This window comes from Rhinolophus sinicus, chromosome 14 (genome assembly GCF_057876585.1).
Source record: "Rhinolophus sinicus isolate RSI-liver-muscle chromosome 14, RSI-T2T, whole genome shotgun sequence".
Lineage (NCBI taxonomy): Eukaryota > Metazoa > Chordata > Mammalia > Chiroptera > Rhinolophidae > Rhinolophus > Rhinolophus sinicus.
In genome coordinates this window covers 183,775,163-183,788,739 of record NC_142514.1, presented here as the reverse complement: position 1 = coordinate 183,788,739, position 13,577 = coordinate 183,775,163, and the positions used below count along the sequence as shown (strand labels likewise).

The window sequence follows — 13,577 nt, the reverse complement described above, 5'->3', positions numbered from 1 at the left end:
CCTCTCTCTGGGCACTTTGACACCCACTGCTGCAGCCCTGAAAGCCAGCGGTCTTTTCCTCTTATGTCTCCTGGTGACAGGTCCAGGGCAGTGCAGAGTGCCCCCCGCCACCAGAGGCTCACTTCCTCCACAGCATGAAGCCCTCTGCCAAGAACACTTTCTTTCTGGTTCTGACCTGCTTTTGCTGGCAGCTGCTGAGGCGGGCTGGGGGCGGGGGACACAGCCTGGTGGGGTGCTGGTGCCGGTGGGGGTGGGAGGAAGTAGATGTATAGGAGCCTCCTTAGTTAATTTGGAAATTCCTGGGCCTGTTTCCAGCGCTCTCCCTTCTCACCCCCTCCGGCTGCTCTCCAGCCCACCTGCTGAGGGCCAGACTGGGGGCCTCCAAACTGACATGCTGGCCACTGTCCCCTGAGGCAGGGCTCTGGCTCTCCCTTCCTCTGTGCCTCCTGCCCACAGCTGCCCTCGGGGGCCGCAGGAGATGCTCTGTGAGTACAGGGACATGCAGGGTGGGTCCTCCAAGGGACATCCAGGGCCTGCCCGTGGCTGCTGCACTCGGATCGCCGCAAGGCCGCTCTGGCGAGAGCATTCCGCCCTGAACATGGTGGTCGTGTTGTCTGGACCCAAACTTGGATGATGATGTCCTGACGAGGGAATTTGGTGTTGCTCCTGGTTACAAGAGGCAGCCGGGAGATGTAGCTTAGGCCAGACGTAGTGGGATTTCTAGCGCCATTTTGGTGACTTACTAGACAAATGGAAACGGCCCCAGCTGATCAGGGCCACACGGTTGCCGGCCTGTCACCCTGCTCTCTGGCAGGACGTGCAGAATGCTGTGGGGGGTCCTGTTGGACTTCAAGCCAGTGACAGTTTTTTATCAGGAGTGGTTCCCAAGTGCCCGTACACTGTGCTTCTGCGCAAGCCTCCACCCACTCCTTTCATTGCCTCAGCTGATTCCTCCATTTGCCCTGGTGGGTCAGAGCCCCTGCTGTGGAGGGAGGCACACACATTGGCTCAAATCTGTCCCTGCTGGGTGAGCTTGGGTGTCACTTCACCCCGCCATGCCTGGTTCCTCATCTGGAAAGGGACTGATATGGAGGTATGCGCTCACGTGATTTGTACATTCAGAACTTCCTACGCTAGTTCAGGGCCTGGTAAAGAGGGGAGGCTCTGCCTGCCAGCCGTGCCTGTCACCACTGTGCCCTGCCCTCCCCCCCCCTCCCCCCCGCTGGCACTGGCCTGGCATGTAGGTGGAGCTTGGTGAGTGTTGGATGTCGCGGGAGCAACGTGGCGGGATCACCAGACCCGGGACCACCACGTCCAGACCCTTCCCCCGCCTCGCTCCACAGGGTGTCGTGGGCGTCGTCCTCTGGAAGGAGACCGCTGAGCTTATTGATGCAGTGTTGGAGGAGAGAGCTGACGCGGGGAGACAAGTAGACACGGTGGCATCGTGTTGACGCGGGGACAGGTGTTCCAGACACTCCTGCGTCCCTGTGCCGCATTCTGCTGGCGAGAGCGTTTACACATCCCAAGTGAGAGGCAAAGCCGCCTCATTTCCTGTCTCTGGTGTACGGCCACGGGAAGGGATCTGTCAGCTGGCACCTGCAGGAACTTCCAGCTTCTGTCAGAGAGGAAACCGGGGCAAGAATCTTCGGGTGACGGTGGTTGCTTTCCTCTTACTCGTCATTCCCCCATCTCTGAGGTCAGAATAGGACGTTTTTCTTCATGTGCGTCACCAGCGCCGAGCAAGGCACCGTGGTGTCCCCGGGCCACATAACCAGAGGCGTGTTGCATCTGGTAACCTCTGACAGGCCTTTTCTACGGGGGGGCGGGGGGGAGGGTGCAGCCACTGCGAGGGCGTCCTTGCACAAGGCCTGCAGCTCCCTAGACAGGGTCAGCTGATGACAGGAGGGTTTTCCTAGATGCCGGGTTGGGTTACCACAGTCCCCGTCGGAGTGTTTAAGGAAGATTTGCAGCCAAACTGTCAGTGCCCTTGAGGACTTCTTGGTTACCACCCACCACTGAAAACCCCCAAATCAGGGCACACTGGGCCATGCGGGGATCCTGGCCCCTGCCCACCCCCTCTCCTGTGACTGCACCATCACCTGTTCTCAGCCCCGGTGTGAGGGTGACAAGATGCCACCTGGAACGGTGCCCGAGGGAAGGCCAGCGCTCTGCAGGCTCTTTTTGGGCAAGTGCCACTGAGGAGAGGCTGTCACTCGGTCACTCCAGGTGCCAGGGCTTGATCTGGAGCAAGGCGTCCCATTTAACGCCAGAGGGAGCCCCTCTAGCAGGGTTTCAGGAAGAGAGTTTGGTGTCCTTTGTCTCCACCTCAGGGGCTCCGCTTCTCCTGTGGGTCTTGCCCGGTGCCTCCAACCGCATGGCTTCCTACCTCTGCCCCCCGAGCATTGCACAAGGGCCTCTCCTCCCTCCAGCTTGGAGGGACAGGGCAAGATTCAGGGAGCAGTGGGAATCTCCTTTGGCCCATCCCGAACCCCTTAAACTCAACACACACACACACACACACACACACACACACACACACACACACACACACGACTCACAAAGGTCCTGCTTCCAGAAAGAGGGTTCTGTGAGGTGGCCACTTCTGGCCTGCAGGTTTTCTCCCAGCTGAAGTTGATTCTGGAAAGGCCTAAGGAAGCACCAGGCAGCCGAACCCTCTGGTTTCAGGTCTGGGAGGGGAGTGCGACTTGACAAGGGACATGGCTAAGTTAACCCAGTTCGGAGAAGGGTGGACATGTTCTGGGAATGAGGCAGTACTTTTATTCATCTCTGTGTCCTCGGGTGCCAAGCCTGCCACCGGTGCTATGAACTGAGCTGCAGGGCTGCGTCGGGCTCTGAGGGGCAGTGTGACCTGTGCCCTCTGTCATCCCCGAGAGCCCCTCCCAATCGGGCCCTCCAGACCCCACTCTGCTGGTTGAGGCTTCTGTGCCCTGAGAAGTGGCAGCAGGAAGTCCGCTCTCTGTCCTCCTGCTGGTACCCTGCCTCAGACCACCTCCCTCACAGTCTGGGGCTACCAATCACCTGCTGCCTGCGTGACCAACTCCTGCCTGGGCCCTGGCGTGGGAGGAGGTGGGAAGTCACTCAGCTGAAGCCACCCCTGCCCCTGATTTCAACCTTGGCCGCCGCCCAGGCCTCCAGCAGTCTGGTGCCCCGAGAACTTTGTATTCTGGGGCAGTGGCTTCAGGCGGAGCAGCCAGCTGCCTGTGGACTCCTTTGACAGAAGCAGCGCTGGGCGCTTGGCTGGTGTGGGGTGAGTCTCCAGGGAGGGCACAGCTCCTGTGTCCTGTGTGCTCTAGTCAGGTGTGGGTCTTGATTCGTGAGCATGGCCCTCTCTCCATGTTGGCCCCTAGTCCCAGGAGGCCCACCGAGTCCCTGGCTCTGGCTGGTGCTGCAGCGTGGGCCCAAGTGTGGAGGGGCGCGCTGTGTGGGGGGAGGGGTTCCCCCTTGCTCCCCACACTCAACTGGGAGGAGAGGCCAGTGGGAAAATAGAGCAGTTCACGGCACAGGGCTGTGTGAATCGCCAAGACGACCCACCGAGGTTGGGCGGGGGGTGGGGGTGGTACCCGATTTTACAGACGAGAAGAGGCCTCAGGTACCCAGACCGGGACGGAAGAGCTGGGGGCAGACCCAGGCCTGCCAACTCCAGCCTCAGGCTGGGCTACCCTCTGCCCCACTTTCACCACCACTCTGAGTTCAGCTCAAGGGCTCTGACCTTTCCCCTTCTCTACCCCTCTGCCTCGCTGTTCCTACACCCCAGGGCCTGGCGCTCAGGACACGGGCTCCCACTTTAGAATATGTCCTTGGGTTGGAGTCCTAGAATGGTAGTGACCGGCCAAGGGGTATAAATATTTTAAAGGCTTTTGATAGGTTTTGCAAAGGTTCTCCAGAGAGCTGCCCTGATAGCCAGACAGCGCCTTCTGGGTCTGTGTCTGGTAGGGCTTACAGCACTAACTGTCATCGCTTGCTTTGTAATTGCTCATTTCATAGGCACACTTGGCACTTCCCTCTTCTCTTTTGACTGTGATGACTTCCGGGGAGGTAAACGTGTTAACGGTTCCTTAGCCACTTGTATTTATTGCTCTGTTGCTGTGTTGTCTTGAAAGAGCCCAGGGCCTCGTCTGGCCTTTACCGTGTGGTGGTTTGGGCGCTTCTCAGCCCCGCCAATCCCGCCTGCGGCCCGGAGCAGAGCAGGCATTTGGTGCCCAGGACGAGGGCGAGATTCTCACCCCACACCTGCTCTCTGGGGGGTGTGCCATTGGGTGCCAGGGCCTGCCTGCGCCCAGCTGGTCTGCCAGGAAAGAATTTCCCTCCCAGTGGGCAGACTACCCAGAGCAGAGCTCGGAGGATTAGGCCGGCTGCTGGTCGATCGGATTGATCGATGGGTGAGGGGGAGATAGCCGGGTAACTAACAGCTGCAGCTCACTGGACTCTGAATGGGGGTGAAAGTCAAATGTTGCCAGCGCTGAGCACCTAGCAGGCACTTTGGCACCTATTGTGAGCAGGTACTGCTCCCCACTGTTCTGGTGTCAGCGAGAGGTATGGCTTTTTCACCTTTTATTTTGAAATAATTTCAGACTTACAGAAAAGTTGCAAAAGCTGTACAAAGACTTCTCTTACTCCAGTTCCCCCAGTGCTGATACTTACCATGTTTGTTTCATTAATTCATTTTTCCCTGAGCCATGTGAGTGTAAGTTGCTGGCTTGGTGCCCCTAAACCCTTAAACACTTAAGTATTTTTTTCTAAGAATGAGGATATTCTCTGACATAACCACAGTCCAGAGATCAGGATCGGGAATTAACACTGACACAGACCTTATTTAAAATTTGTCAGTTGTCCCCGTAATGTCCTTTATCGCAACAGAAATCCAAGGTCCAGTGCAGGACCACACATGCATTTTGTCGTCGCCTCTTCAATCTCCTTTAATCTGGAAGTTTGTTTGGGCTTTGTCTGGCATGGCTTTTGACATGTCTGAAGAGCACAGGCCCGTTATTTTGTGGAACGTCTCTTAGTTTAGGCCTCCTGTTGCCCCGATTGGATTTAGCTGTGGTCTGTGGCAGAGACACCCCACGGCTCCTCCTCGGCCTCCTGGCAGGAGGCACGTGATGTCCATTTTGCTAGCAGTGTCCGCCTGGGCGGCTTGGTTACCGTGCTGTCTGTCAGCTCTGTCTACTTTGTAATGAATAAGTAAGGACAGCATCTCCCATCTGAGAAGATAAGCCAGAGCCTAGCAAGCTGACCCCGCGATCATGCAGCTGAATGTGACCCGGGCACTGCCCCCCAGGCCGGGGCTCGTCTTGTTCCATGGCCCTGCTCAGTCCTGATTTCTCTGCCTCCCCGTGGCTCACCACTCCTGAGAGCGCCTTGCTGCTTCGCGGCCTCCTCCTTCCTCTGAGGCCGCCCGCCCCTCAGTCTCCTTCTTGGCTGGTCCTTGTGGTCCAGACTCAGCGTTGTGGCCTAAAGGTGCCCGCCCACCTCTCTAGTCTGCCCTCTCCTGGCTGATCTACTCCAGGCCCATGGCCTCTAACACGTCCATTTGCCAGTCACACCCAGGTTTCCTGCCTGCTAGAACCTCATCTGGGGTCCATCCCACTCCTGGGTTGGGGGGTGCTGGTTCTCTCTCGTCTCCTGTGACAGGGAAGGTCATTCCCACCATCGCATCCTGGATTTCTTCCCTTTCCCCCCACAGCAACTCTCTCAGCGAATCTTACCTGTTGTGCCCCCAAGTATCTCCCTGATCCTGCCCATCCCCCATTGCTCCCACCCAGCTCAGAGGCATTGTGTCTGGTCTCAGCCCCAAACGTGCACCCTCCTTCAGCCTCGCTGCTCTCCAGCCCAGAGAGCTTTCCAGTTGTGCAGAGAGGCCAAGAGCCGGAAGGCTTGCGCACCTGCAGCCTCACCTCAGCGCCCCTGCCTGCCTGCCTGGCCCCGGATTTCGAACACCTCCAGCTTGTTTGTCCCTCTACTTGGGGCTTTCGCTCAGACTGCGTGGCTCCTGCCTCTGCGTCTCCCGCTCAGATGGCCGCTCATGCCCCTCCTCAGAGAGCCCTGCCTTCATACCCAGCCCCAGTGAGCTCTCCCCATCCCCCAGGTAATTCACAAAACGCTACCTGTTTTCTTACCTTTGAGGCGCTAATGATCTGAAAGGACCTTATTTCTGTCTTGGTTTTCCTTCTCTCCTTTCCTTTCTCTGCTCTACCTGCTGGGAGAACGAGGCCTCCACTGTCTCCTCCCTGCTTCCGGGGCCTGGGTCTGTGCCTGGAAGGACGCTGGCCCTCAGCAGTCCGTCCTCTGTGCCCCGGCCTGAGCGCTTGCCTCTTTTATTCTACTTATTTCCTTAGTTCTGTTCTTCTCTTTCTATTTGGGCTCATTTCCCCTTCTCCGTCTTGTTGGCCATAATGTGATCCAGGTTTATACAGTATCTGTTTTATTTACTGAAGATACTTTTATGTTCCTTACTTAAAAGAAATGGTTGAGTCAGGCGTTTTAAAGTTTACATGGTTAGCTAGAGAAAAGCATGGGGGGAGGGCCTGAGTGCTGTGCGGCTCTGTCCGGACAGCTCTGTGACTGCATACGCCTTTCTAAACTCTGCGGGGCCTTGGTTTTCTTCATCTGTCAAACGAGGGGGTGGTCGGCCCCCAGAGACGTTCTGCTTTCTGGGATATCAGTTGTCCTCAGGTGGTTTGTTTTTAAATCCTTTTTATTGTGGTAAAATATATAACAGAATTTGCCATCATAACCATTTTTTAAGTATACATTTCTTGGGTATTAAGTACATTCACACTGTTGTACAGCCACCACCACCATCATCTTCAGAACTTTTTTCTCCCACGCTGAGACTCTGTCCCCATGAAACACACACACGCCCCCTTCCCCAGCCCCTGGCACCCACCATCCTACTGTCTGTTTCTACGAATTTAATGACTCTTGGGATCTTATATGAGTGGAATCACACAATATTAGTCCTTCTGTGACTGGCTGATCTGTGGGCCCCCAGTCTAGTTTCATTACTGATTTGCTTGTATTCAGTAGGAAGGAAAGTTTCCTCCTCTGTTTGAAGAAATCTGTGTTTTAACTGAGGGAAAGCTTTCTTCCTGAGAGCACGTTGGGTTTGCTGGTCTGTTACCCTCACTGTCAGCCAGACGGGACCTTGAGGGAGGGACACACCAGTCAGTGTAGTGGGGGCAGGTTCTGAGCCCTGGGCTGCGGCGGCCGGCAGAGAGGACACTGACGGGGCACACGCCTCGGTCACGCAGGGCCTCTGGTTGGCCCTCTGCAATGGCTCTCAGAGCCTGGAGCGTTGTAAACATCACAGTGAGTGTTCCAGTGCTGGGTGAGCTTGGTTCCATTGCGTTTGCATTTGCTCCCCTCCCTGTGGCCAGTCAGCCCCCAGGGAATGCGGAGGGCAAAGGTGCTGGCTTTCACGCGGGGCCGCTGGGGGCTGGGGCGGGACCTGGGGACCCGCTGTGCCATGTCTGCTCTCGCCTGACTCTGACTTCCCTCCCCAGATGCTGAAGTTCAGAACCGTCCGGGGTGGCCTGACGCTCCTGGGCATCCGCCGAACCTCCACTGCCCCAGCCGCCTCCCCACATGTCCGGCGCCTGGAGTACAAGCCCATCAAGAAAGTCATGGTGGCCAACAGAGGTGAGCGCCCGGGGCCAGCGAGAAGAGCCCCTGTGCAGCCCCAGCCTGGGCTTCCTCCTCGGCCCCTGCTCCCCCCCCCCCCCCCAGGCGTGCTGTCCACTTCTCTGAGACCCCGGGAAGCTAACTTCTCATCCCATGGACCCCACACCCCAGGTGAGATCGCCATCCGCGTGTTCCGCGCCTGCACAGAGCTGGGTATCCGTACCGTGGCTGTGTACTCGGAGCAGGACACGGGCCAGATGCACCGGCAGAAAGCCGATGAAGCCTACCTCATCGGCCGCGGCCTGGCCCCTGTGCAGGCCTACCTGCACATCCCAGACATCATCAAGGTGGCCAAGGTGAGCCAGGCAGCAGGGGCGTGTGCGCGCGTGTGTGTGCGTGTGTGCGCGTGTGAGCGTGTGCATGTGTGAGCGTGTGCGTGTGTGTGAGCGTGTGCGTGTGCGTGCGTGTGTGAGCGTGTGCACGTGTGTGTGCGTGCGTGTGTGAGTGTGTGCGCGCGTGTGAGCGTGTGCGCACGTGTGTGAGCGTGTGCGCGTGTGTGCGTGTGTGTGCGCGTGTGTGTGCGTGCGTGCGTGTGTGCGCGCGCGCGCTTGTGCGCGTGTGTGAGCGTGTGCACGTGTGTGTGCGTGTGTGTGCGCGCGTGCGCTTGTGCGTGTGTGTGCGCGTGTGTGCGCGTGTGTGCTTGTGCGCATGTGTGAGCGTGTGCGCGTGTGTGTGCGCGTGTGTGTGTGTAGGGCTGCGGCTGGGTCCTGTGCCTTCCCCAGGCCACGCTGGCCCCCACAGCCAGCAGTGTCTGTGGGTGGGTGGATGGATGATGGATGGGTGGATGGATGCATCAGTGAATGAGTGAACAAAGGAACAAGTCCAGCAAGCGAGGTGGGGAAGGCATGAGAGCCCCAGGGTGTGGTCGGGGCCTGTGGGGGGAACTGAAGGGGCATGCCACTCCTGCCTGCACCCTAGGAAAACAATGTGGACGCGGTGCATCCCGGCTACGGGTTCCTGTCGGAGCGCGCAGACTTCGCCCAGGCCTGCCAGGACGCAGGGGTCCGCTTCATCGGGCCCAGCCCAGAGGTGGTCCGCAAGATGGGGGACAAGGTGGAAGCCCGGGCCATCGCCATCACTGCAGGTGGGTACAGCAGGCGTCCAGGCAGGGGGCTGGTGGGTTTGGGCACTGCAGCCAGTGACGAAGGCCCCACATGCCTGTCTCCCCACAGGTGTCCCCGTAGTTCCTGGCACAGACGCCCCTATCACTTCCCTGCATGAGGCGCACGAGTTCTCCAACACCTACGGCTTTCCCATCATCTTTAAGGCCGCCTATGGCGGTGGGGGGCGGGGCATGAGGGTCGTGCACAGCTATGAGGTGAGTGGGGGCGCCCGCAGCGCAGCCCCAGGGTGGGGGTGCGCGGGGTGGTGCCCAGGGCCCAACCCCTGCTGGGTCTTCGTCCACATAGGAGCTGGAGGAGAACTACACCCGGGCCTACTCGGAGGCTCTGGCTGCTTTTGGGAACGGGGCGCTGTTCGTGGAGAAGTTCATTGAGAATCCGCGTCACATCGAGGTGCAGATCCTGGGTGAGTGGGGCGTACCCGCCGCTGCACGAGGCAGGAGCCCGCAGGCCCCGACCTTCCTTCCAGGGGCGGGCCTTTGGGCCGTTTCCAGAAGCTCGCCCTCAGGAAGACCCTCCCACGAAGGTGGGGTGGGCCTAGGGGAGGCCGTTTGTCTCCCGGCTGCCCCCACTGCTGGGAGCAGGCACTGATGGGCCACAGCGCTGGTGTGGGGCTTGTCAGGCGTCCAGGAGATGCGCAGACCCAGAAGCTGAGCCCAGCTTGCCTCCCACCCTAGGGGACCAGTACGGGAACATTCTGCACCTGTACGAGAGAGACTGTTCCATCCAGCGGCGGCACCAGAAAGTGGTCGAGATTGCCCCTGCCGCCCACCTAGACCCCCAGCTTCGGACCCGGCTCACCAGTGACTCTGTCAAACTTGCTAAGCAGGTGAAGGGCAGGGGCTCTTGGGTACAGTCCCCACACAGAGACGAGGAGCCTGTTCCTGCAGGACACGGGCCCAGAGGTGGATAGTCCACTGGGGAGCAGGGAGGCCCAGGGTGACCGGCTCTGGGAGGGGAGGGCAGGACTCTGCTGGAGGGCAGATGGCTGCTGAGGGTCCTCGGGACCCTTGTCATGAGAGCAGAGGCACCAGGCCCAGAGGCCAAGCCTGGAGTCCAGGAAGGCTGAGAGGAGGGACGGAAAGAGGCCGCCGGCCACTCCCTCAGCGCCCTCTGCACCGATCGAGCTTCTCCTGGAACAAAGGGCATGAGGGGCAGTGCATTCTGTCAAGATTAAGAAACCTTATGGAGGCATTGGGTCCTCACTCGTCCTTAGCTGTCCGCTGCAGCACAGTTGTCGCAGCCCTTTACTGCTAAGGGACCATCTCTGCCCGTCTCTGCTCTGCCGGGGCACGGAGGCCAGAGATGGCAGCGGCGTCCGGCAGTGGCCTGCCCCCAGACTGGGCTCGGGAGAGCGCCTGCGATGGCCAGGCCTCAGCAGGGGCCCTGCTCTCCGTTCTCGGCCCTCCTCATCCCATCCCCTCGCAGAGTCCAGACATCCTGTCCCCACCTCTGCCTTCCCTTCCCAGAGCCCCAGATGACAGCATCTTTTCAGATCGGCCCCGCACCCCCTCGGCCCCTAGGTTGTCCCTGTTCCTCTTTCCTTTCAGAGCTGTGCTCCCTCAGGGCAGCCGGGCCCAGAAGAGGACAGCACATGTCACCTTCCCCAAACTGAAAAGCCTGGGCTGGGGCTCTGCAGTGAGACTTCAGCCACAGTTAATATGAGGCGTTGATTAGGGTCCAATTTAGAGTTGAGGTTTTGGTTATTTCATATGAGGACTGTTTTTACCTTGAGTTTGGTCTTATTTATTGGCTTACTATTACTTAATATCTCATTCCATAACAGATTTGAGGGAGCCAACTGAAGTCTAGTTTGTGGTTTTGGTTGGACCAGAGTGAAACTGGAATTAGGGTTGAATTTTGAGTTAGAATCATCATTGGTTGGTTCCTCTCAAGTGGCATCTGTCTGGGTGGTCGCCGCAGGCGATGACAGGGTAGAGGGGAACTTTCTGAAGCCCCTCTAAGGATAAGAAGCATCCAGGAGAGGCCGGGGTACGCGTCGGTGGGGCCTGTGGGGCAGATGGGAGTGTCTGTCTTGCCCCGAAGAGCTGGGTGCAGCCATCTGAGGCCCCCGGCAGAGTCCTGGAGAGCTGGCCAGGCTGGGAGGCAGGGGCCCAGCCGTGGGCTCTGGGGGCAGGGCTGGTGGGCTGCCTGCCGTCTGTGGGGGCAGGGAGGCTACAATCTGTCCCTGTCAGGCGCCCATCGTCACTGCGCCCTGCTCATGTGGCCGCTCTACAGGTGGGCTACGAGAACGCGGGCACCGTGGAGTTCCTGGTGGACAAGCATGGCAAGCATTACTTCATCGAGGTCAACTCCCGCCTGCAGGTGGAGCACACCGTCACCGAGGAGATCACCGAGTGAGCACGGGCTGGGCCAGGAGTCAGGGGTCAGGGGTCAGTCCAGGGGCAGGCTAAAGGGAAGCAGTATCCTCCCATTTTGAGTAGAATCCTCTCAGTGGCTCCTGGCGGGCACACAACCTGGGGCTCAGCTCACTCTCCCTGTGGTAGAGAACAGTTACTCACTTTTTACAAAAATGATTATTATAAAAGCATGACATGGTTGTTGTGTTAGTACAAAGGAGCAAATAAAAAACAATTCAGAGCCCTGCCCTCAGAACTGGGGACTGAGGCGCCCCCGGCTGTGCCGTGCTGCAAGTCAACAGTCTCAATGTGGGGGGAGGTTAGATGAGGAAGTCGAGGCTCAGAGAGGTTAAGAGAGTTGTCCAAGGTCACACAGCTGGGACTGGAACCCAGGTCTTTCTCCAGCCCTGTGCTGTATTTCCTAAGCCCACTCAAAATCTTTTGGTTTTTTTCCATCTTGATTTACTTTACTATGTAAATAGTTTGACACAATTGCGATGTTTTGCATAACAGTTTTATTCTACTTTTTAAATTTAATATTTGCTGAAGGCATTTCCCCCGGGCCATTGTACTTGGTCAGTTCACATCTTTGGGCCTGAATCTGCCTCCCTCTCTGAAGAGTTCTGAGGACCAACACCTTTTGTGGGGTTACCTGAGCACAGGTTAAGCGACATCTTGCCTAATTAGCTTTCTCGATTGCTTGTACCAATTTGTTCTCCCACAAGCATCGAATATAGGCAGTTTAAAAAACCTGCCCATTTCATAAACAATTAAAATGGTCTTTCCTTGTTTCAAGATTCATATTTCGAGCCATTTAGTTGTTAAGCCCTGGCTTGGGGCCAGTCTCTCTCATTGGGACTTTCCTGGCTGTTCCTTCCCCGACCTCTCACCCCACCTGAGAGTGAGAATGTGGTGGGGGGCTCCTGCCTTTGCTCAGCATGTGCACGGAGGCCCCTAGACTCAGCTTTCTCGAGGTAAAGGCTGCGTTGAGGCAGATGTGCCAGCCTCATACTCTGGCCCTACGTGACTTTCTCCCTGTTGTGCTGCTGTAAAGTTGTTGACCTTGAACCTGCCATGAGCCTGCTCTGCTAAGGTCAGACGTCTGCTTACTTGTGGAGGTTTGAGCCAGACAGACACAGGCTGCCTGCAGGTTCTTCCCAGGTCACGAGCTGTGTGGCGCTAGGGCGAGCTGTGGCCTCTCTGACCTCGGGCTCCTCCTCTGGTAGGAGTGACAGACTCTCAGAACATTGCTGTGGAGCTAGAGCTTGGAAAGAGCACAGCCGTAGTCCGTGGCGTGCAGATGTGGTGATGCCTGGTGACCGTCATCACTGCTATGAGGTGGTTTAGCAGGAAATACAAACCACGGAGGAAAGTTGGCCAAGGAAGTTTCCAGGCTGTCCCTGCCACAAGCCTCGGTGACAATAAATTCAAGACACGGAGGTTTTTCTAACAGCTGCTCCTTAGAATGGCAGTCAGTGGGGCAGACTTATAAAGCTCACATTTGGAGAGCTCTGTGCTCTCAGATCTTCGGTGGGGCGGGGCGGGGCGGGGGGGGGGGCTTGGACACAAGCCCAGCTGCAATAGGTCCTGAGAGGATAGCATCCTGACCACAGTGCCCACCCATGTGGCCCCTCCCCATTTCAAGGATCCTGGCCTTCACAACCCCACTCTCTTGCAACCCCCCCATACCCCCCCCCACAAACACAGAGCGCCACAAACCGCCCTAAGAATGGGAGTCTGAGGCTTCAAATCCAGGCTTAACGAAGGGAGGGTTTGGGGTCGGGGACAGGAGGACAGAGAGACCCCAGGGAGAAAGAAGGGCAGAGCACAGGGAGGGGTAGTTTGTGGGGTGCAGGAGCAGATTCATGCAAATAGTGCAGGAGGCGACCCCAGCCTCCCTCCAGCTGCCATGTTCTCATTCAGACCGTGCAGTTCCCAGCCCCGGGGTGGGGGGTGCAGGATGGGCAGGGCGGGCCAGGTCTGTGTGTGGACCACAGCCGCCTCCATCCCTTGCCTCACACTCCCCTCCTGGTCTGTCTTCTGACCTGCAGTGTGGACCTGGTCCACGCCCAGATCCACGTGGCCGAGGGCCGGAGCCTGCCTGACCTGGGCCTGCGGCAGGAGAATATCCGCATCAACGGCTGTGCCATCCAGTGCCGGGTCACCACCGAGGACCCCGCACGCAGCTTCCAGCCGGACACCGGCCGCATCGAGGTAGGCGCTCATTTCCACATTCATTCCAAGGGGCGCACTGCGGGTCTCGGCCTGCGTGGAGACTCCCTTGGGCTCGACTGCTCTCCCAGGGGCACAAAGGAGCCAGGGGGCCCGGCAGTGAGGGAGAACCCTCGCTTGGGCTGTGCTGAAACTGGCGTAGAGTGTGGGAGCCAGGCACGGT

General features: G+C 58.2%; 1 protein-coding gene across 19 annotated transcripts in view; it reads left to right on the top strand.

Annotated features, from left to right (window-relative positions):
- PC (pyruvate carboxylase) overlaps positions 1 to 13,577 on the top strand; it is a 92,587-nt gene that overhangs the window by 63,063 nt on the left and 15,947 nt on the right. For 14 of the 19 annotated variants that reach the window (XM_019737667.3, XM_088789716.1, XM_074336749.2 and 11 more), the window contains 8 exons: positions 7,524 to 7,659; positions 7,813 to 7,997; positions 8,620 to 8,785; positions 8,874 to 9,019; positions 9,111 to 9,228; positions 9,500 to 9,651; positions 11,061 to 11,179; positions 13,234 to 13,396. In XM_019737667.3, coding sequence (XP_019593226.3) covers positions 7,524 to 7,659; positions 7,813 to 7,997; positions 8,620 to 8,785; positions 8,874 to 9,019; positions 9,111 to 9,228; positions 9,500 to 9,651; positions 11,061 to 11,179; positions 13,234 to 13,396 — 1,185 coding nt within the window. Of the gene's footprint in view, positions 1 to 1,343; positions 1,697 to 3,136; positions 3,269 to 7,523; positions 7,660 to 7,812; positions 7,998 to 8,619; positions 8,786 to 8,873; positions 9,020 to 9,110; positions 9,229 to 9,499; positions 9,652 to 11,060; positions 11,180 to 13,233; positions 13,397 to 13,577 lie in introns of those variants that run through there. The other 5 variants (XM_074336746.2, XM_088789715.1, XM_088789713.1 and 2 more) reach the window with 3 other exon arrangements.